At 36.7% G+C, this 24,614-nt stretch overlaps 1 protein-coding gene across 2 annotated transcripts; it reads left to right on the top strand.

The window, feature by feature from the left end:
* The first annotated feature begins 2,370 nt into the window (after positions 1–2,370).
* On the top strand, positions 2,371–24,048 carry LOC113519791 (uncharacterized protein CG45076-like). 2 transcript variants are annotated; one of them, XM_026904998.3, is made up of 11 exons: positions 2,371–2,722; positions 5,284–5,367; positions 16,162–16,356; positions 17,434–17,546; positions 18,724–18,860; positions 19,069–19,230; positions 20,447–20,648; positions 21,543–21,588; positions 22,060–22,548; positions 22,795–22,907; positions 23,563–24,048. In XM_026904998.3, the coding sequence occupies exons 1-11, from the start codon at positions 2,654–2,656 to the stop codon at positions 23,720–23,722; spliced, it is 1,770 nt and encodes a 589-aa protein (XP_026760799.2). In that variant the 5' UTR covers positions 2,371–2,653; the 3' UTR covers positions 23,723–24,048. The 2 variants fall into 2 exon arrangements, with proteins under 2 accessions (XP_026760799.2, XP_026760800.2); XM_026904999.3 differs by lacking the exon at positions 5,284–5,367 and having other exon boundaries at positions 2,377–2,722.
* The last annotated feature ends 566 nt before the right edge of the window (positions 24,049–24,614 follow it).

Genomic DNA, 24,614 nt, shown 5'->3' with positions numbered 1-24,614 from the left:
ATGGGCAGTGGCAATCGAGAGTAAGGGAGAGGCCTTAGCAGTTAGTCTGGATATTGCGAAGGCCTTTGATCGGGTGTGGCATAGAGCGCTGCTTTCAAAGCTACCTTCATTTGGGTTGCCTGCGAGACTGTGCATTTGGGTCGCCAGTTTTCTCAAGGAACGTAGCATTAAGGTCGTAGTCGACGGAGCATGCTCTGATTTAAAACCTTTGAATGCTGGTGTCCCGCAAGGCTGTGTACTATCTCCGACTCTGTTTCTTCTGCATATCAATGATATGTTACAGATAAGTAATATTCATTGCTATGCAGACGACAGTACAGGAGATACATTATATACCGGTCATGCAAAGATCTCGCGGGCACATACCGATGAGTACCGGAATAGACTTGTGTCTGAAATCGAAACTTCACTCCATCAAGTTTCGATCTGGGGTGAACAAAATCTTGTCCAATTTAACCCCAAAAAGACACAAGTCTGCGCGTTTACCGCAAAAAAGACGCCGTTTGTCGTATCTCCTCACTTTCAGGGCACTTCCCTTGATAAAAAGTCGAGTCTAGGAATTCTGGGCGTTGATATATCTTGCGACGTCCAGTTTTGCGGTCATCTGGAGGAGAAGGCTAAGATAGCTTCCAAAAAGTTAGGAGTGCTCAATAGGGTGAGACGATATTTCATGCCAAAACACCGCCTGAAATTATATAAAGCCCAAGTCAGGCCGCATATGGAATACTGTTCTCACCTGTGGGCAGGAGCGCCACAGTACCAACTCCTTCCGTTAGACCGCATTCAAAGTCGGGCGGCTCGAATTATCGATAGTCAACGCCTTACTGTCCGACTTGACCCACTGAAACTGTGCAGAGATGTTGCATCTCTGTGCATCTTCTACCGAATTTATCATGGGGAGTGTTCTGAGGAATTGTTCGGATTGATACCTGCTGCTGATTTTCACCACCGTACAACCCGCCACAAACTAAAGTTTCATCCCAATCATCTGGACGAGTGGCGGTCTTCCACCGTGCGTTTTTCAAGGCACTTTCTTCCACGCACAACCATTCTTTGGAATCAACTTCCAGCAGCAGTATTTCCGAACCGATACGACAACATAACCTTCAAGAAAAGAGTATATTCCTTTTTAAAAGGCCGGCAGCACACCTGCAATGCCGCTGGTGTTGTGGGTGATCATGGGCGGCGGTAGTCACTTACCATCAGGTGAGCCGCATGCTCGTTTGCCCCCTGTGTTGTAAAAAAAAAAAAAAAATATCTCGCTTTTTATCTATATCAATATATGTTGTAATTTGTGTGCTGTAAGTAATGCAAATAAATTATCTATCTATCTACATAATATAGAGTTGTTACAATGTTAAATTAACTATATTTTTGTTAGCGAGTAGGTACTAGTTCCCGTTATAGATAATTATTTTTTAATTTTCCCTCGGCAAATTACTGTTAAAACAAACGCCCATATGTTTAGATGTCACAACAGCGCTTTTTAGAAATTGTGCCGAGTCATTAAGGTTCCACAAAAATTAAACTACTTCAATTGTGGTAAAATCACAATTATTTTGATTTAAAAACTAAATTATTGAATAAATTTTCTGAGATATTGATCTTCAAAAAGAAGGAGATTCTCAATTCGGTTTGATTTTTTTTTCGTATTTACTATCCTCATAACTCTGTCGGTTCTAAACCGATTTCATTTTTTTTGGTCTGAATGAATATACTTTTTTTTTATACAACTTAGAATGGCAAACAAGCTGACGGCCCACCTGATGGAAAGTGGTAATCGTCGCCTATAGACATAAGCAGTACCATGGACATAACAGAGTATACTGTTTCGCCCATGATACCCCCATGCGTTGCCATTCCTGAGGACTCAGGTGTTATTCCTCTGTACCCTGTAAATTTACGCTATATCCCACCCTTCAAACCGAAACACAGCCATACAAACACAACTGCTTTACGGTTGAAACACGAATGGGACAGAGGTACCCAAGCAAACATTATGTGCGTATGTATATGGAACACTGATAAAAAATCGAATCAGCTTATTTGACAATTGCCTGACAAAAAGTTAACCCATTTTTGAGACTCGATGCTATAATCTATATAATCTAAGTATGTACCCTATACAGTTATAAACAATATTAAAAATGTATGATAAACACTACGGAATATATTATTGAATAAGTATAAAATATTAAATGAAGATGTTTCTAGAAGAGACGTCACCTACGAAAACATTACACAAGTTGTTTGAAATAGGTAACTACGTAATGTAAACAAAACATAATATACCCTTTTTTAACTTTTACGCATTATTTCCATCCTACGCGAATCGCAACGGACGTTTGAGGGTTGTTGGTGCTGAGTCAGAATAACCACCCACACGTTGCATTTTGTGGCGTTTATTTTAATCAGACCCTTGTAATTTCCTTGCATTCCTCAGTTATGATTATCCTTCACCCACTTGTGACATCACGAAACTGTTATATTTTATAGGTAAATCCAGAGTAAAACTCGTGCGAGATTCGGGAGTGACGTGGAAATTGCAATGACAGTGATCTAAAAATAAGGTCGACGGCGTCGCGCCAATGCGCGCTCCCTCAGTCGAGGAACAACCGTCGCGAGTTACAGTCGAACGAGAAAAGTCGCAGCCATGGTGTACGAGAGTGACTTCTATACTACCCGCCGCCCTTACCGGCCCACATCCAGCTACAGTGTGACGGTGAGTGTCGCCACCGCCCTTCTAACACCTTCTACTGAGAGTGCACCGCACCTCGCTCCACTCTCTCCCGGGAGCCGGACGCCCCTCGCACCATCTCGACCCTCGCTCGTGTCCTTTGATATCTATTGTTTTAAATTTCCAACGTAACACCTCAGTGTAAGCAGCTTGTCCAGCAATCGAAGAAGTAGGCAGGCGGTTGTTTATTAGCTGTGAGTGAGTTAGCTGTGACAACAGGATCTCGTTAGAACCCGCTTGTAAACATTATTGCTATCATTAAGTACGATCCTCCTAGAACTAGGTTACTTCGGTATAATCGATCTGCATAGACATTGTCGTGGTAGTATTCCGCAAGTGGGTCATGTTGTATCGAGAATCTAAGTCGGAAAGCGGAGCTACCGAGCGCGCCAAATATAGCCGCGGCTGGAGAGACGCTCGCCCGACTAACGGCGACTTCTACGCTTGCAGCGGCCGACGATCGGGGACTGGGAGAAGGTGCCGTTTGTGCCGCGGCCGAGCCTCGTGCCGGATCCGATCACGGCGTTCGGGCGCCGCACCAGGCCCGGCACGCGCGCCTCTGTGCTCGACCCGGTGATCAAGCAGAACATCCCGCCGAAGCCGCAAGCGAAGCTGGCGCCGCTAGCGCCGTACGTATCGCCACGCGAGCAGACGCGGGCGCGCGTCCTGTCCGCCGTCGAGCACCGTGAACGGTCGTACGCGGCCGACCCGCTGGGCACGCCGCGCGACCACATGGACGTCCTGCTCGCGCAAGCGCACGGCCGCCCGCAACATCCGGCGCACCGGCATGTGTATTACAGCAACTACGCCACGTATTGATCGATGGGATCGTTTGTCGTGTGTCGCTTTCGCTAGATAGCTAGTCGTCGGTCGAGTTGGTGCGAGGGTGGGCGGTGGGGGAGGTCGGCGGTGGTGTCAATGGGGCGCGGTTGTTGCAGACGCCGCGCCACTACGTGGTGGTGGACCGCGACCCGCTGCCGCGCCGTGCCGAGGAGCAGTACTCTTACTCGTATTCGAGCACGACGGAGCGCTCGACGGGCAGCGGGCTGCCGCAGCGCAGCAGCTACAGCAACACGGTGGAGCGGCGCTCCGGCAGCGGCCCCGGCGGTTACTCGTACACCAGCGAGCGGTCGAGCAGTCTCGGCGGGCCCGGCGGGTACTCCTACACGTCGACCGCGAGCGGCCGCCTGCCCTACGGCACCAACTACCGCCACTACCACTACCGCGTGTAGCGCCCCGGCTCCCTACCCCGACCCCGACCCGCCACACTCCTAACCTCCCGTGGCCTCTCCCGCGCCCCCTACCTACTCGTATATGTAACCTAATCAGTATTCGCTATAACGCAATGTGATCGCTCTACTTTCAATTGTCAAGAAGTGGACGCGAATCTTAATAGAGCTTTTAGATGTTATTTTTAATTTATTTCAATGTGATCCAGACTGAAATTTTTAATAAAGCTTGCGTTTTCTAATATTTCCTGTGTACTTTATGTTCCTCACACGAAACACCTGTGGATAGGTACAAAGATCGGATGAACTAGATCTTTCTTTACCTACTAACACAATCTTTTTTGTTGTCTTGTTCTCTTTTACCTTTGGTCTGTGTTCTCCTACTTATAACCGAGTACTTATTATATTTAAAGATAAATTGTTCACATAAATCTTTTACGTAAATCATAAGATTTGTTACGCGAATTCGTTTCAATAACAAACAACTCCAGAAATAGTTCGTAGACGTTCCACGAACCGTGACTACGTTGATTTTATGATAATATTTACAATTTGTTTACGAATTTTTAGATAGAAGTACTCAAATTTTAATACACAGACAGAATATGCAGTATGTCATATATATTTACATTACATTAACTACCAGTGATTAAGAAGTCAAATTTTATTACAATACTTTAAATTTCTTAGTTATTTATTCACAGTATTGAAGTTATAATTACCTAATAGACATTTAAAATTTAGAATATTCATTTTCTTAAACTAGAATCAATTAGGGAATTAAAAAGACATATATTTATATGTACACTATAGTATTAAATATGAGAACTAAACTTCTGCAGTAGATTTCAGGTGTAGGTATTTTCTTAATACTTTATATAATAATTAAATATATTTTATAACTAAATATATACAAAAAAACACTGTGTTGTTGTTGGTTAATAGTTGGTTAATTTTATATATATATATATATATATATATATATATATATATATATATATATATATATATATATATATATATAATAAGTTAGTTATTTCAAATTTATACACACAACATTAATGTATCCAGATATTTATAATTATAGGGTGGTGAAGATATAGCCTTACTTATCATAAATATACCTTCATTTTGTATTCCTATTTATAAATAAAGGACAGATGAATTTACTATTACTATTTATAATGGCCTGCGCAGAAATAGGACAATCTGTTCGCGTGCCGAACATGTCCGTCGTGCGCTCGGGCCTTAACGTTACCTACTAGTACTTGTTCGTTTTAACACTACGATTATTTCCATTTGCACCGGCCCCGGCAGCCGCTGACGTCGCTCTACTACCTATCCTCATTACTACCGTACTATCACGTCCCGTACATCACATATATACCCAAGCTCTCGCAGGTGAGTCGATATCATCATCGTGTATATAGAAGAGCACTGTATATATAGACATTTGTTCAGCAAATGCTTCAAGTGCACCGTATTGGCCACTCATGCACAGCCGCCTCCGATTTGCACTCCACCTCATCAGAATTTGCCAGGTTATGGGCCCAGATTATTATTTCGATGTTAAATACATCGATTATGAATATTGTAATTAAACTGCCTTCATTAATATCTAATTACAGTAATTACTTACATTATTATTGTTTAAATCTACACACCGCCATTTAATCTCTCTGTTTAACGTAACTGTTGACTAGTAGAGATTGCCATCAGGCATTAAGCTCGCCCTGTAGACATGTTCTAATGTGTGCAAATGTATAAATGAATAAATTATTTAATATAAGCTTATCTCATTATATTTTACTCTAATGAATTGTGAAGAAAAAATAAATCGATTATTATTAATATTTATTATTCCAATCGTGGTCTGGAAGAGAACTGTTCCAGAGATAAACCCTTATTCAAAATGCAGGTATCTATAAACAATTTTTTTTTCTTTTATTTCATATAATTTATAAGTAGAATAAAGAACTAAAATTGGTATGATCAATTATTGGGTGGTAGATTCTTAAAAAAATGACCAATCAAAAATGCTTATTTTATGTATATATTAAGTTTACATAAACCATCAGACTTTAACTGTCCACTGCTGAACATAAGCCAGCCTCTTAGGGGTTTTGCCAGTAGTTGCTACGCTTGGCAATCGCGTTGGCAATCACAGTTAGGTTTTAGAGATGTTTTAAGAGGGACGCTTCTGCCCATCCCTCATGTTTCATGAATAAACATTAGTTATTAATATTTATTACTAAACAACTTTAATAAACAAGATCTTATTACGATTCTAGACCTTTATAATACATTGGTCTCATACAAATTTTTGTCAAAATTTAACATCATCATTTATTAAAAGGTGTCGTAAGAGGCGACTTAGAGAACTTAATGGTTGAGTGATAGGTAGCAACGACCCTCTTAAAACATCTTGTAAAGATAAACTGTGGTTGCAAACCGCCTGCCAAGCGTAGCAACTACTGACAAAACCCTTATGGGAGAAGCCTATCTTCAGCATTTGTTTTTTTTTTTTGGTCCGTAAATGGCATTTCGATACTGTACGACATCAACGTCAGAACGATCATGCATGTGTTGCCATACCAAGAAACTTCAATACGCCCTTTTTGAAGGGCAATCTAATTAAATAACAATAAATCTAATACTGATAAGTCAAATGTCTTGTTAGACGAGATTGCCGTCCAATAGCTAAATTAAACGCGACCCAATTCAAGCATTCACACGTTTTGTTATTCATTTTAATCATATTATGTTGCCAAGTTGCTGTACAGTATATTCCTCGCGGACTATGAAAGACAGTTATAAGTGGGTAAATAAATATTTCGTGTTTTTGTTCATACCGAAATCGGTCCAGTGAATGGATCTTGACATTTTGTTCGTTATAAATTCTAAAATAAAAGTTTAAAGCAACGATATTTTGACATTTTTAATATTTTTAAACGGTATTTATTATGTAATTTTATCATCAAATTTATATTTGGTTCGGCCCCGAAATTTCGGAAAATATTTCGTGGTAGGCCCTCATCTTTATCAAATGAAAGTACTAACTATTCAGAAGCAATAATCTAGCTCCCTAATTTATGTATGTATATAATATAGTTTTTTGTTTCACAAAAAACCCGACTTTAAACGAGGTAATACCAATTATTTTAACTTATAAACCAAACTACAAAAAAAATTTTGATGAAATTTCTATGGGACCAATCTCCAAATTCCTTTCAGATAAAAATATAAATAATTTTCCAAATCGATATATAAGTATAAATGAAGGAGTTCTCAGATGACACATAAAAATATACAATCGAATTGCTAAACCTTTTTCTTTTTTAAATTCCTTTATAATTATAGGATAAAGTACTTTTACCCTTTACTTATAGGATAACGGCTTGATCAAATTTCCGTAGCCATTGCTGAACCAGAGATATGGCTCCTTAACTTTGAACAAATAAATGTAAAGTGACAAAGTTTTCAAAATACTATTATTTCATAGGATTTTTATTAAAAACTGTAGACTTTACATTGTACAAACGATAAACATCGAAAACAATAATGTTTACCGACAAAATAAACGCGCGCTGATGAAAATAGCTGCGCGCCAATTGCATATGAAACGGCGCATGCGCATAATATCCGCCAGGCGCGAACACATAATCATGTATATTTTTGCATACAGTCAAAAATAATATATTATTAGATCGTGTAATTGGCGTTGCCTTTGGTTAGAGCTATTAAATACATACTTTTGACTTCAAACTATATTTTTGTTTATTCAATAAATATACTTACCTATATAAAAAAAAAATCTATGTAAATAAAAAATAAGTAAAAAAGCTTTTTATTTTGATCTTATTTTATTATTTTATTTATTTATTAATGTTATCCATTCTTAACTAACTTTCTGTCCATTACTGCGTATTCTAAATGGTGTATCAAAGTAAACTTTAAAAGAGTAGAACCGTAGTAAAAACTGCATCTAATTTGGTGCAGTGGGTTTTGTGTACTGCAGGAACAAACGTACAGACAGACAAAATTACTAAAAATTATTGCTTCGGCTTTCCTTGCTTTTATTGAGACTCTTTTTACCAATTTTTCTTATATATCTTCTATGTACAAACATTGTTTGGTTACAATTTTATTATAATAATATAGGATATACCTGAAGAAGGTATAAATAATATATATATATAAAAAAAAAGATAAATATCTATGACTTGATATTCCGTATACTATATTTATATATAACTATGTAATATTTTTTTTTTCTAAAAACATCACTGCGTCAAAAGGAATCAAATATCCCGCGCACTATCCGTTACATTCTTCAATAAAATTCTTAAAAAAGATTTTTTTTTTACTGAAGTACATATAAGGCGTCGAGGTAAAGACACTATTTGTGCCAGTTCCTTGATTATCATGTTATAACTAAATTTTATTTTATCGTCATCTTTCAGACCAAACACTTGAGCTTACGTACGGATTGTTTTGCTTTGTTTTCACATATCTAATAAATTTGCATATACCCACACGTGACATATTACCTACTATAAATGAAAATAAATAAAAACTTGCATAAATTTCCGATGAAATACCTAAACGTGAAGCATCAGTAAACCTTCAGCATCACTTGAAGTGGCAGTAAGCCAAAGGAAACACAATGAAATGGGTCGTTATCTAAAAAAAATTCTTGTGCGTAATAGACGCTGTAACCAGACTTCCTTTATTTAAATGTGCCAGTAACGGCTTTAGCAATTAGGTACTAAAGATTACGTTCGCAAGAAACTTATTTATTGCAATTAGTATGCCAAATATTTCAATTGAAATGTAAACGATTGAAATATATTATGCACCGAAAATATGCACTGTATATGTCTTCTCAGTTTTTTACACTAACGACAGACGTAGGTGTGTACGTCAAAACTTTCTCGTTTTTTTTTAATGGATGGTAATAGAATGGTATACGTTTGCGGAGCACCAGTGTGGGATGATAGATGAGAATAAAAGGGCAGGTCAGTTAGCTCATCGTGATGAATTCACTTGGAATTAGAACACGATGGTTCCCAGGGGAACCGCCAGGAGGTCGACCTGATAGGGTGTATTGCTAGCATTAGGGCTACTAATCCCCATTATTAACTATGCCTTTTCTTCCTCTTATATGTTATTTGTATCCTAGGTAATGTATTACCATCCAAATTTGAGCATGTATTACCATCCACATCTGAGCTTCGATATCTTTAAATAACAGGTAGATATTATCAATAGACATGGGTGATGTAGATACCGATCCAATATCTATATATTGGATTCCTCTGGGATGGATGGCGGGAAAAAAGTTTCGATATGCCCATATCAGTAAGATATCTATTTTCAAATATGTTAAGAAATCTGTTATCCTTTTTGGATAACAAACTTAACATTTTTTTTTTTATACAACTTAGAATGGCAATCAAGCTGACGGTCTACCTGATGAAAAGTGGTAACCGTCGCCTATAGACATGAGCAGTATCATGGACATAACAGAGTATACTGTTTCGCCCATGATACCCCCCATGCGTTGCCATTCCTGATGAAATTATTGACCTACTTATTTAACTATTTTTCGTCAGTGTTAACTAGTTGTTTACGTAAACAAATATTCAAGTCCACTGTAGAATCCATTGAGTTGACTCAGTTATGTATCTATATTTAGTTGCCTTTTCAAAAGATACTTACTCAATGACCAGAACTCTCTTGAAACGTATAAGTCACTGAACACTTGTGTTAACGAGCAAAACCTTGACTTAAGAACCCAGACAAATCAACTAGAAATGTACTAATAATTGGAAACAAAGGGCTTATTTCGAAAAGCTTTGTGGTTATATATCAAATTCTAAGTACCAATAATCAAAGTGGTGGCACATCTATATAAATAAAAACATTTGTCGAATGCATGTAAGCTCATTACTTCGGAATGGCTGCACATACCATATTTGGCAATTTTTTTTTTGCTATCTTTGTAATTGTCAGGACAAGATTCGGATAAAAAGAAATGTATGAAAAATCGTACGGAATAGTACACCCATGACAAGCCGGGGCATGCAGCTAGCTGACTTTAGTAGTTTTATTATGACACTAGTGTCTCACTAAACAGCGTCTCACGATTTTTCATAAAAAGCTCGTTAACGATGGGTATCATCGTTCAACTAGGTCTAGCTATAGTTTAAAAAATAACCGTAAAAAAGTTTAAGTGCATTCGGGCATCCCGTCCTCGCTATTTGATACGGGCGGCGTAAAAAGTAATGTCTTGCAAGACTATGTTCGAATTAAAACTGCAATGTTCTTTGATGAATTGGGTTAAGGCTAGCCAGAAATAATGTCTTGAAGTTAGATGAATAATCTACCTATCCGCTTATAATACAACTGCATAGATTTACAGTCCTGTCAGAGAAAATAATTATGAATAAACTGAGCCAAATATTTACAGCAACAGAAAAAGAACAAATCCGTATGTAGATCAATATTAAAACTATAGACGTAGTCCGACGTTATAGTAATATTAAAATCAACATTCACCTTGAAAACTGTCTTTCCAGTCTCCAAACACCGGATGAGGAGATTCCTTTAAAAAAACAAAGACTGGAAGCGGATCAAGGGATTTAGAATTTGGCACCGATGCCAAGGCCGGGTGGCCACTACACCCATCCCATACTATTAGAAACGGAACAGCGGTATTTATTTCCACACGCGATTCGAAAACTTTGAACAATGAAAACATATGCCAGATGCTTATGATCTTAACCTAATATAGTCCACGAACTATCATATACATGTGTCTGTAATAAAGAAAAACCATAAAAAAAAATATTTTTAAAATAACACAATCTACATGAAAAGGTTTTGCTGGAAGAAATCTCTTATTAGAGACAACCTCGCCTTTGTACATTATGTTTATAATTAATTGTGATTAACAGTATGTTTTGTGTACAATAAAGAATCGAGTCCTAACTAGTGTCTGTACACAAACTTCGTACACTAAGGAACATTGTAAAACGAAATATATTTGTGAGAAGATAGAAGTACCTAACCTTAAAACATTGGAATTTGTATTAATACATCTTTGCAAACGTTTTACAAGCGATAGATCTTAGAAAAAAGAGAATAACCGAATAGGTATCTCGCTTGATTTTAAGAAGGTGATATAGTGGATCACTTACATAGAATCACTACTAAATACAGAAATATGTCGCCGGTCAGCTCTGTTTCAATGTTTTTTTATAATGAGGAATATTAATAGATCTCATTTTTCATAATGGGATGAAAATGGAATTATAACTCCGCCAGCGCTATCAGTATACGCTGGCTTGGGACCAGTAATTATAATATATAAGGATGAAGTCACGTCCGTTAGTCCATCATAATGAATTCACTGTGTTTGCAGAGAGGACCACAAAGAGGTTGACCTGATAGGTTTGCTAGCAATGAGGCTATTTATTTCTATTATTAGCAATCCCTTTACCCCGATAGATTATATTAGAGAGTGGAGGGGGTTAACGTCCACCTCGCACACCTCTTGTAATATTATCCTAGGCTCCTAGTAACCATCAGTAGTAGCGCATACCAAGGGCGTGATACAAGGGTTTAACATCAAGTATATTTGTTAGTGATGTAAAAAATCTCTCTTGGCAATTACACCTACCAACATTGTTTTTTGTGAATGTCATCACTTTTTATACGACTGGCCAAAACACTTTATATGTTTGTAGTCAAATTTAAATGTAGAGGTGCCTGTGGCTATGTAGATACCTAGTTGTTGGAAACTGCATTTCTTTTGATCTTTGTGATGTAATACAGCAGTTCAATTTATACGAACGACGAGATAAAAATGTTCTCTATTTTTGACGTGTAGGTACATTTTTTGTCAAATCCCAATATTTTTACTTTAAAAATGTAAGCTGCCAATAAATACGACGAAATAAAAAAGAAAGGAGATTCACATTGATAATTTCAATTATAACGTAGTAAAACAATGAAGAGATCAAGCAAAACATCCAAATGCCTCTGCTCTGAGAAATCTTGACATACGATATATTATACACCTGTTAGGCAATAACAACGCCTGCCAAGAAATAGGTACTTGTATATTATAAAGATCGTAGTTTCTTGTTTTTACCAATTTCTGTATTATTTAGATTATATATTTATATAAATTCAGTCAAACTATGAGAGTGAGCAGAAGTACCATCTTTAATCCTTTCTATTTATGTGTGTCTATGCTAGATTAAAAACCATAGATTTGTACAGTTGTCTAAAGGGTATCATACACTATTATTTTTAATCTGTTACTATTTCTAAAAAGAGAAATGTTCCTTTGTTATTAGTTGTATCACACTACAGCTCTTTGAACGTGTCTTTTTGGCATAATGATATAACCTAGGACTTGGAAGTGAGCATTAGTAGGCATCTATTTACTTATCAAAATCACAACCACAGTGTAAAAACAATAACCAATGGTCCATAACCAACCTTTAGCATCTCCCGAACGATAAAATTATAATTCGGGACGCATTGCTCTGTCTAGACGTGTGTCTGTTATACAATTCGGCTACATTACTTTAGTCTACATTGAAGAATTCATTGATATCAAGTGCAGTAGCTAAGTCTGTTTTATATCACTTTCTTATCAATATTTATAGACATAAATTTTATACGAAAGCAGTTTGGCTGTCTGAATAGATTTGAATGAAATTCGATATACATGCATTAACATACAACTTTGTCTGCTAGAATTCAGGGTATTTAGCCCCTAATTGTAAGTTCTTTTTTATGAATAGTACGCGCCACTTGCACTAACTCTATATGCTGGCCAGTAAAAGATGGTAGGTGAGGATAAAAAAATATAAGTTGGTCCCTCGTGACAAATTTATCAAGATTAACCTCGTGGTTGAAGGAGGAACTGCGTGGCTTTTAAGTTTGCACAGTGTATTGCTAGTAATGGGCTTCTTAATACCATTTAGGTTTCGTAGCCCTTCTTCGAACGAGCAGCCAGATAACGTAGAGGCTACCCGCTCGGCGGCTAAATTAACTTACTCAAACCAGTCTCCTTCTTTCTATAGTATTATCCTAATATTCAGTATTTGCCTCCAGGAGAATACCAGTAACGAACAGACGCCATATCCCCTGTATCAAATCGTAAAGACATAATGCCTCTTTGTTGGAACCTTGATTTAAAAAAAAAAAAAACAATCAATTGCCCTCTAATTGTAGTTTTTTTTAATGAATGCTATTGGAATAGTTACCCCGCCTTCACTATCAGTATAGACTGACGAAGAACCAGTGAGGGACGATAGGTGAGGATGAAGCAGGTCAGTTGGCACATCCTGACGAATTCATCAATAAATCAATCATTATGGTTTCCAGGGGGAACTGCTTGGTCGACCTGATAGGGTATATTGCTAGCAATGGGATTGCTATCTCCGTTACTAACAATCCCTTCTCCCCTCTTAAATCGAAGGTCACAGCCAGTCTTAAAAACAATAAACCGCTGTTTTATCCGCGCACATATTTTGTGTGTAATTGTTACAATATTACAAGTGGGGCGGGTCGGTTGTGGCGCTCGTATGCATCTAATTTTATACCACGCTTCAGATGAACGCAAATGAGTCATCGCGCCATTAATAACAGCAATATGGTCCGTCTTGAAAACAGATATAAAATTTATTTAATAATAAACAGATAGTATCAACTACATCTTTTTGTATGATATTGAAATAAATGTATTACGCAACTAACTATTGAAAAGACCGTAATATTTAGCGCGTAGTTTGGTGAGCAGTCCGGTTCGAAGGACCATAAAGTAAGTGAGAGTGTGTGGGCGGCGGAAAATTCCTACATCTTTATGGTAAAGCTAATAATGTATAATTACTATCGTCTTAATTTCTAAATCGATTTAAGAAATGGTTATATTTTTAATCGACTTCTATACTGACAATAGACCGATGCCAAAAGTTTGCCTGAAACGTTATCTATCTTTGATCTTGAATACTCGCGTACTTAAGTAATGTATTCTCTTCACTTACTATCTTCTGTAATATCCTATCACAATGCTTAGAATTGCATTCAAAATCATTCTTGATGAATATTTCTAGAAGTATCCGCGATAAAAGTTTTTTTATTTTCTTAGTCCTGTTGAAATTTGTCATTTCATAAATTTTACACGAAAATTATTTTTGTGGAGAACGTTCGAATATTAATTTAAGGACAATCCGGGTCGCTTATTCATTCACCTTCATCATTTTAAACAAAAATACACAAAATTAATGTAGTCATAACTGTAGTCATAAAATTTAACAATAAAAATTTATATAGCTTTAAACATTATTTATTTTCACTTTTCTGCACCGTTTGTGTTGTTTTTGAGTTTTGCATTTTAGATTTACAGTAGTTACGCTTTGATACGACTTCATTATAGCTATACATACATATCTAACGCTCCGCTTTTATGAGTTTTCTTTCTTTTTTTTTTAATTTTTATAATTTCTATCTAAATTCAACATTTTTACTGGCTTTGGTTTTGAAGTTTTTTCCTCTAACATTGATTTTTTTAGAATATACTTTGATTTTACTACTTTACAGTAAACTTATATAATGTTATATAACAATTTGAAATCCAGTTATTTTATATATCTAATATAATTTTACTTATTTATTTTATTTCTTTATTATAGGATATATACAATACCAATTTAACATAATCAAATTGTACTGATATACCTGAAGAAGGTAAAAGCACTTAAAATAATATAAAAAAAACTGACCTTTTTTTGTAGATAGGAAATAAAAAAAAAATCAAGTAGGTTTTAAGAGCAATAGAACCCAAAACAATAATTTTTGTCTGTCTGTATGTTTGTTCCGGTATCACGCAAAAATAACTATACCAAATTGGATGTAGTTATTACAGTTATATTTCTTAAAGTGTAACTTATAATCTGGTGTATATTATATTATTTTGATTCATCATCCAGTAGTGGTTTACCTTATTACCTTTACCCTACTTAGGGAATTCACGCATACGAAGTAACGGGTAAAAAGCTATTTAATTATAAAACTAAATTATTTTCTCCAAGGGTAAAAGGTTGGATACAAAATAATGATCCTTCTTAATAAAATAAACTGTACGGTCGTAGCAGTAGATTGTGAATGAAAGGTCCAAAAAATTAATCGTCTTTAAAGACAGTTGTAGGCATGAATAATATGCATACCTACTAATCCGATATCTATATATTGGGTTTTACTAGACACTGATAACGGAAAAAAGGTAATCATCCATTTTGACATCACCCATAACGGTCGGAAGTTTCAATTTATATTGAATAACAGACTTTTAACGTATTCCTTATTTGACGAGTATATAGATATTGTAACTAAAATATATTAGGTAGATATTGCTATAAATTGCCCACCCTTGGAAAGTTGTAAATTTATTACTCGCATATGCTGTCCAGGATTTCTTATTGTTATATAATTAACTTTACACTCTGTACAGTAATGTAATAAATTGTAGTTTTTATTTATCAGTATTTATTAGGCTTGTTTTTAAATAGATGTCTAATGCTTTTGTTTATAGAATATTTAGAAATATTACATATTAATGAATAAAATACAATCAGTATTTTATTCATTAATATAGAAAAAGTATAATTGCAATGTAAATAGCTTATAAGCAATTTAGTAATCCATTTTATGTTTACAGGGTTGCCATTTGTCCCTGTTTGACTTCCTTTGATGGTTCTTCATGGTGTAACATAGTGTTAGGGTTTTATAGTTTCAAAATTCAGTTGAATTTAATTTAAGTATAATTATAAAAGAATTTCAAATCAAATATTTAGTACATTAGTTTTAAAAATCAGTGTATTTGATTTCCGTGTCCTGCAACAATAAAGGAGACAAATATATCCACTGTAAAAGTAAAATAATGCTAAATATGTAAAAAAAAAATATTGTTACCGCGCGCATGAATAAGAACAAAACGCCTCACGTTCTCACGTGTTTGCGTCCTTCTATCTTATATATACAATAGCGATAACGTATCTATCGATAAATTTAACAATACAGACGGCACTGTTATTGTATGCTGATTGTACAGATGGCAACCCTTAAAAAGTATGAACATTAACAAAACAAAAATGTATAAATGCTAATGGTGTACAGGCCGAGTTGATATACCGGCCGACGACTCGCAGCGTGACTCGACTCGTCACATACCCGGAGCCGCCGCACCACGTGGTCCGCGTGCGCGTGCGCCCGTCGGTCGTGCTGCGTGAGCTGGACCGCATCACGCATCGCACGCGACCCACCCTCGCCGTGTCGGCCGTTGAGGAATTCTTCAGATCAGAGAGTACTAAGGTAATGTTTCAGATTTTAATTTGATGCTATCATCTTTTTTTATACAATAGAATGGCAAACAAACTGACGGCCAACTTGATGGAAAGTGCTAACCGTCGCTAACATGAGCAGAACCATGGACATAACAGAGTATACTGTTTCGCCCATGATACCCCCCATGCGTGGCCATTCCTGAGAACTCAGGTGTTATTCCTCTGTACCCTGTAAATTCACTGCCATATCCCACCCTTCAAACCGAAACAGCTATGCAATCACAACTGCTTCACGGTAGAAATACGAATGGGACAGAGGTGCCTAAGCAAACGACTTTTGTACAAAGTCTCCTCATTTGATAACTTCTTTTAGATCTCTTTTTAGTAATTGTCTGGGTAATACGCTGAATGGTATCTGAATCTTAGTATTCTGAAAATTAAAAGTTTCCCAAATCTTTCTCAAAGAAACGAATTGTATAATATAAAAATTTTGAGTTCCCAAAATAACATCATTCAATATGAGGAAAGTTTTAATTTTTTTTGCATTTTCAATTCTTTATTTATGCTTCTTTGAGTATAATGTTCAGCTTCATTGATAAAAAAACGATGTTAATGATTCGAAATTTTTTATATATTGATCTTTTTCATTTTTCAATCAATTTCATTGGCGTAATGAAAATGAAAAATAACTTTTAGCGCGTTTACGCGAAATTTCTTATCACAAGTTATTCAATAACTACCCTATACCCAAGGAATAAATATTAAAATTCCTTATTATTATATATTACTAACATAATGAAGCAATATAAGGAAGCTGAAGTGGCAATGAGCTGGTCATATAGCTCGAAGAACCGATGACCGATGGGGAAAAAAGGTTATTAAGTAGTGACCTCGTACGGGCAAACCCAGTGTAGGACGACCACCCACTAGATGGAGTGACGACCTGAAATGCATTATAGGTAGTCAGTGGATGTAGGTGGCTTAGGACCGTTCTTTATGGCAGTCTATGGGGGAAACTTATGTCCAGCAGTGAATAATGACTGACAAATAATAGTTGAAATGATGACTAACATAATTAACATCACCACTATGTACATGATTCCAGGCGTTTGAAGACGAAAGCCGCCGTATTCGCGCCGACACTGCCGCTTTACTGCAGCGCGCCCGCTCCGTGGTGCCTCGTGCTGCGTCTGTCCTACCATTAGACACTATTTACTCGTAAGAAATTAACGCATATTAAAGGTCGAGGGATGAGCAGTAGCGTCCCTCTTAAAACGTTATCAAAGCCTAACTGCAAATGCCAACCCATGTGTCAAGCGTGACAACCACTAGCAAAACCTCCCAATGCGGAGGTCTACGTTCAACAATGGACAATTAACGGCTGAAATGATGATATGATGAACAAATTAAATCCAACAACAAGAAACTGAACAATTTTCTTCAAGAAAGTTTAAAATACAAAAACATACTCTAAAAACAAACTCCGCGGTCATGAGAACAATTCAAAACACTATATACTCATAAGAAACCCCAAAGAAACATACATCTTGGCTTCGACTCTACCTACTGTGTTAAACATTGGAATGCTAACGAACCATATAGAAACTGAACAGAATGTATACCAATTCAAAATTCAGGAAATTTAACATTTTTCTTCAAGAAAGATTGATAAAAGTGGTAGGTGAGAATAAAAAAAATTATGTACACACCCAAAAGAAAAATTCAAAAATTTTTGTCAAGTTTTGGCTTGGCAAGGCCTCTGACTACACCACTCAGTTGCTGTACGGATGATAGCACGATTAGCACGTGTTATGCAAATCCCGACCTTGCCTACCTGCTGTACCCTCGTAATTGTTCTAACGCTGGGTCAAGTTTTTCTTGGCTTGATGTAACTATACAAAAATAGACCATTGATACGTGTATCAACCGACCGCCCTGGCACTGACATTGGAGACTAATCATTCACACATCATTTGGCAGTGCCCTCACCTGTCCTCGCACTTCTACAAAGTATGACATATTGTATCCAATCACCGGCAGCTTGTCAATAGCCAATGTTATGAAATGTCAGGATCTTGAAATATTTCCGAGGATATTTTCTGCGTCGGCGTCGATCACACAGCCAAATTTTGTACTTGCGTGGTTAGCGTGTGACGTACCATCCGAGCGGTGTGGATCACACATTTAATTATAGACTGGTTAAATGCCAGCTAATGTTTGCTGTCTTGAATAGTAATAAAATGTTTTACGATATATTCACATTCGATGTCTTGGTGGGCATTTTTTTACGATTAAAAATACATACATCGGATGTAAGCAGCAAAACATTAGTTGAAATCACTGTACTATCTACTTATTATTATAGAAATTTGTTTCATCAAATTATTTTTGACAGGTATTCATATGGCGAGCCAGTGCCATACAGGTTCAGCAACGACGCGTACGTAGCAAAACTGATTGTGCCACTCCGCAACGTCGCTAATAACATCCACAATATCTCTTTCTACAAGGAACCTGCCAAAAGGTTCACTGGTTAGTATTAGAGATCATAGATGCAAACATACTGTACACAAAAAATATATACACGAATACTCATATTACAAAGGACACGAGATGGGAGGTACCCTTATTGATAAGTGTGGCCCCACCTTCTTAGCGAGATCCACTTTCGTTTTACCTATCACCCAGTAGTCTAACAGTTCCAGTGTGACCCCGTGTAACCGTGAGGTGTTCTCGCCAGGACGCGGTAACCTCGCGTGCGTGCACTACTCCGGTTCAAAGGCCTTCTCCAATCGCAGGCCACTCTACAAGGAACTTAGCATCAGGGACGACGTGAATCTCCTCTCTTTCTATGCCAAGAATAGACTCGCGGCTGCCGGTTTGGCCGTAGAGAAGGCCACAGGTACCTTGCAACAATAGCATCACTAACGCTCGCTTCTACCCTTCGCTTAATTTATAAAAGGAGATGTTAAACAAATCTAAAAGTCAATTTCGCGCTCCGACGGCGTCGGAGTGATAAAACAGTTTTAAAATGGACTATAAAATCCGTGTCCTAACAATGTGTGTGGTGTCTCTTGCAGCGGGCAGCGCGCCGGAACAGCCGACGGCGGCGCAGTGCGCGTAGCTCGGCCCTCGCTGGCCGCGGCGCGGCGCGGGCGCCGGTGCCGATCGCGGCTGGCCACGGTCGGCTGCGGTCCGCCGCGGTCGGCCATGGTCGTCCGTGGTCGGTGCTGGCACCCGCGCCACGTCCGCTCTTCGCGCTCTCTGATCTCGGTATAACTCTCCAACTAACCCAGATCATCTATTTTTTATATTAATTTTTTTAAATTATTTTTACGACGAATTCAACGAACGACATTATTTTTCTATTACTTTTATTTCTAGTCATCGTTGTGATAGCGCGGGGTACTGCGCCGTTTTTTATATCGGTGACCGAGACGTCTCGTTTTCACTTAACAGAACTGATTTTATTTAACATTAAAAGATTATTGAAAAATTTAGTTGTTTTTATTTGCATGCCAGTTGCCTCCGAAACATGCTTCTATCCATGGGCTTTTAATAATGCTAAGCTTCTGACTAAAATGAACCAAGCGAACAACATGCTTTGATTCCGGATACCTACCTACACAACAAGTAAGTTTTATAATAATGACAATGTCTACAACACTTCAAACTATACATTAATAAAAATCAAAAACACTTGTCCTCCGGCTAAATAAGTCGGCAACACCTTCATAAATATTCACCATGATCGTATATAGACTTTATACGATGCAAATTAGCTGAGCTTGTAATTTCACAAACGAAAAAATTGGGGAGGAACAGTAGCATTCATAAGCATCACAGCATGAAGCAAGCACCACAGAACGCATCCATAGCGATGTACCTACTCATACGATTCAAGCTTTGCCGGCGAGCTTCAGTGCTGGGGTCTCTAACAGCTTAATGACAGAGCGTATTTTGCAGCGATGCTTGATCTTCTCTATTTTTGAGCATCATGATCATTGCTCTCTGCTCAGAAATGCTGGGCTGTTTCTAGAAATTATATGTAGACTAGTCCAACATTTCTTAGCAGTCATAGTTGCGACTGGACCTCTATAACGTTGGCTTTGGTGCAGTGAAACTGCTACCATGGAGGCCGAGCCGTAAATTCCAGGCGCCTCAGTTGATGGAAGACCCAGCTTTAGAATTAAAGGCTGCTAAAGCAGAACGAGAAGCAAGATTCCGCACGACAAACGCTGAACCTGTTCTGACATCAACAGTCGACTTGGCCGAGGTTAAGAGGAAGAGGCAAGAAGAAGCTCGCGCTGCAGAGGAGAAGTGAGCAACTAAGTAGTTAAAACTGTCTTTGCAAAGAAACAAGTAGAAAAATCGACTCAATCATAATAAACCCATTTAAATTTAAACCTATTTTCAAAACTATTAAAGATTTGAACTCATCTAAAAATATATTCTTTTAGATAAAAAAAAAAAAAAAAACGGAAACCTGGATTTTGAGGAAACAAACATAAAAGAAATACCAGAATTGGGATCTCTTTTTTTGAGTCGGTTGGAAAACGGACACTTAATAAATGTATCGTTAGAACTTAGATTATATAGATAAAGCAATGAATGCTAAAAACGGGTCAACTTTTGTTAGCTTAGCTGACTCGTTTTTTATTAGTGTTCTATATATTTAAGTACATAATGTAACGTCTATCTATATTTAATAATTGAATAAATAAAATAAGTTTTATGCATTGAAAAGATGCAAAAAATATAAAACATAATAGATATAGACGCTATAAAGGAGTCACTCATGACTATTTATCACGTAAAATTGTATGAAAAAGTTGACCCGCTTTTCTCGAAGCATTTGTATGGAGACACTCTATCTATACAATCTAAGCGTAAGTAGGATACCTACTAAAAGATACGTTAGCATTGGTATATATAACTTCATTTAGGCGTCGTATTGCAAAGTTGAGATTTTCTTAAAACATATGTACATACATATTAAAATATTCCTAATATATATCTCTGCTAAATTATAGTAAAAACTGTGCAATATGGACCATTATAGACCATATTAAATTGAAAGCATTTAATGTTTAATTTAAATATTTTCAAGAAACAATATTTACTTCAAATTTTTAAGTGTCCGGTTTTGTTTTGCAATAGACCTTGTTTTTAGTAAAAAGAAAATAGGTATTTAAAATCTGACGCTTGTTTCAGAGCTTTGAAGGAGGAAGCAAAACGTGAAGCTGAACGCAAAGCTCAGGTAAATAACATAGTTTATATTTGAAAAAATGCAAATTCCTTTAGATTATTCAATGACTATTGTCATACAAAGAAGTGCGATATCTAATCATACGTTTTCTATTTGTACATTATGGCAAGTATGGTAATGCCATATGATATAAGGTACCCCGTTTATTCAAATTTTATTGTTCAATAAAGAATAAATAAATAAACAGTGATACTAATCAATAAAATATCTGAATTGCTTTGTAATGTGTATTATATCAAAAGAGTAACTGTAGTTTTTTGGGGATGTTAACAGATTAAAACAACCCAAACTTAAATAATACTACTACAGCATTAAATTAACAATCTAAAAATATTTGTGATCTAAATATAAGCATTATTTAAATAAACATTTCTATAAATAAAATTCAAAATGACTTTGGTATTGTTGCCTTACGATTTTAGAAATAATTTATGGGATAATAATTAGAATATATTTTCTCAGGCCGAGCGCGAAGCTGCTGAAAGAAAGAAGGCCGAAGAAGAAGCCCGAAAGGCCGAAGAAGCAAAACGTAAAGCAGAAGAAGATGCCAGAAAAGCTGAAGAAGAAGCCCGTAAGGCTGAAGAGGCTCGTCTGGCAGAGGAAGCTCGCTTAGCTGAGCAAGCTAAAAAGGCGGAGGAAGAACGACTCGCTGAAGAAGCGAGACTTGCAGAGGAAGCACGTAAGGCCGAAGAAGCAAGATTAGCTGAGGAAGCGAAATTAGCAGAAGAAGCGAGATTAGCTGAAGAAGCGAGATTGGCAGAAGAAGCGAGATTAGCAGAAGAAGCGAAATTAGCAGAAGAAGCGAAATTAGCAGAAGAAGCCAGATTAGCAGAAGAAGCCAGGTTGGAAGAAGAAAGGCAAGCAGAACAAAGGAGACAAGAAGAACTTGCCAGATTAGAAGAATTAGAGAAGCAAGCACAGGAAGAGCGAGAAGATGAACTAGCTCGACAGGTAAATACTAATATATATAAAAATAAATTATTGCTGGGCTCGCTATAACTCGAAAACAGCTTGACCGATTTGATTTTTTTTTTTATCATTATTATACAAAGGTGGTTTAAAAAGAGTTCGAAAACCGTGAAGTAAAATAGAAAAGTCGAAAATTAAAAATAGATAATTTTATATGCTTATATTATCTTTATTATAATTTACTTGTATCAATAGGAATAATTCCTTAAAATTAATTTTGATCTACAGGCTGCGGAATTAGCAGAAATTGCAAGACAAGAATCTGAACTGGCGGCTGCACGTCTCGAGGAGCTTTCAAAAACCGATGCCACGGGAGATGAATTTGTGGATGCAGAATCCAGGTAATATAAATTATTATATCATTATAAAAGTGAACAGAAAAACAACACAAATGATGTCTAGAATTGCGTGTGCAATTCTAAAACATATTTTAGAATATGTATGGGGACTCAAATAAGAAGTCTAATCTGCAAGAGCTACAATTATAATTATTTATGTCGACTTCAAATGAAATCAAGAGGAGCCCTTACTTATGAATGCAAATCACGACTGTGTCGCGAGCTCTCACTGGGTGATCAGCGGGCTGTTTGTCGCTGTACGCGTGCAGTAGGCGGCGATGGTAGTAATAGTTATTATTTAGCTAGAATGAAAGTATTTTAGGACTTTTGCGACTTCCAATTCCGACAAAAAAAACTTATTAACAATCCAAGTTTCCCATCAACTGGTAATGGCTGCTAACAAATAATAATAGGTTTACCATTTTGTTAAAATGTAACCAAATCTCTGTACCTTAGGGGGTAGACAGAGATAACCGAGTGCTACAAGCATCCTCCCTTACGTACATCCTATACTTCATGTACACTCATAATATAATTCAGATATACTAACCAGTTTTTAAAATCAGAGGCCAATACGAGTATTAATTAGAAGGGCAACAGTTAACAATATTCTCATTTACAAATATAATCGCAAGCATAAATGTTTATTACATTTTAGTGAAACCCCTGCGGAGGAAGCTCAGCCTATCGTAGAGGAACCCGAGACTCCTGAGGCAGCTCCAACAGAGACAGCAGAAACAGAAGCGCCCGCAGCAGCGCCCGCAACGGAAGTAAGCGAAGATGAACAAGCGGAGCCAGACGTTACTGATGAAGAATAAACTCGAGACAGTGATACTCTAGTTCTATGCATTTCTAATATTTATCGGGTACTTACAAGCTAGGCATCGTTCATGTAAATTAGTATAGTTCATAAATGATGCAGTAGCTTTTATATTTGTCTTCTATTTCGTACGATCGCTTTCTTTTGCGTAATAAAATTACGCGACAACGAAAGATACATATTCCTATCCTACTGAGACGAAATGTACTACCACCACCGTTAACAAATAAATTATAATGTAAACTAAAAATCTAAATATGTTAGTCTAAGTGTTTAATAATGTTATATTTTGTTAAAGTTTAACAATAAAAGACATAATTAACATTTTTTTTATTTCAATGCTCTTCCCCTCCTAATTTAGTTCTTCAAAAAAGGAGTAAAGGGGTTTCTTCAGTGTTAGTATCACGAGCCCCTGATATTGCAGGCGTTTACAGGCTATGGTAACCACTTACCATCAGATGGACCATATCTGGCAAACAAGGCCACCTCAGTAGTATAAAAGGAAAAAGGCAGCCAACATGAAGTTCTTATATTAATTCACTCTATTTAATTTTTTTTAATGTGGATTTTATTTCCCATTGGCCCTCTGTTGCACTATAAAATTGCCTTTTATATAAAAAGAGTGGTGGTTAGGTCTTTACATATATCTATTCATTAAATTGTTGTTTATAGTGTATTTAATATTAGGCAACTAGTTGATACAGAAGCAGTAGTACAATAGGAAATGCCTTACCATTTCAATGGCCGCCAACCACGTAAATAAAATTATAAACTCAAGATTGACACTTTGGTATAGACAATTTGATATAGTGCTAAAGTCATAGATGTTACCATACCATACCTACCTACTACCATAAAAATCAATCCAATTACCACTTGAGGAATAACCA

The sequence above is a fragment of the Galleria mellonella genome, unplaced genomic scaffold, assembly GCF_026898425.1.
Source record: "Galleria mellonella isolate WM207_F2 unplaced genomic scaffold, CSIRO_AGI_GalMel_v1 utg65, whole genome shotgun sequence".
Lineage (NCBI taxonomy): Eukaryota > Metazoa > Arthropoda > Insecta > Lepidoptera > Pyralidae > Galleria > Galleria mellonella.
The sequence above is the reverse complement of the archived record's forward strand: the minus strand, read 5'-3'. Positions and strand labels throughout refer to the sequence as shown.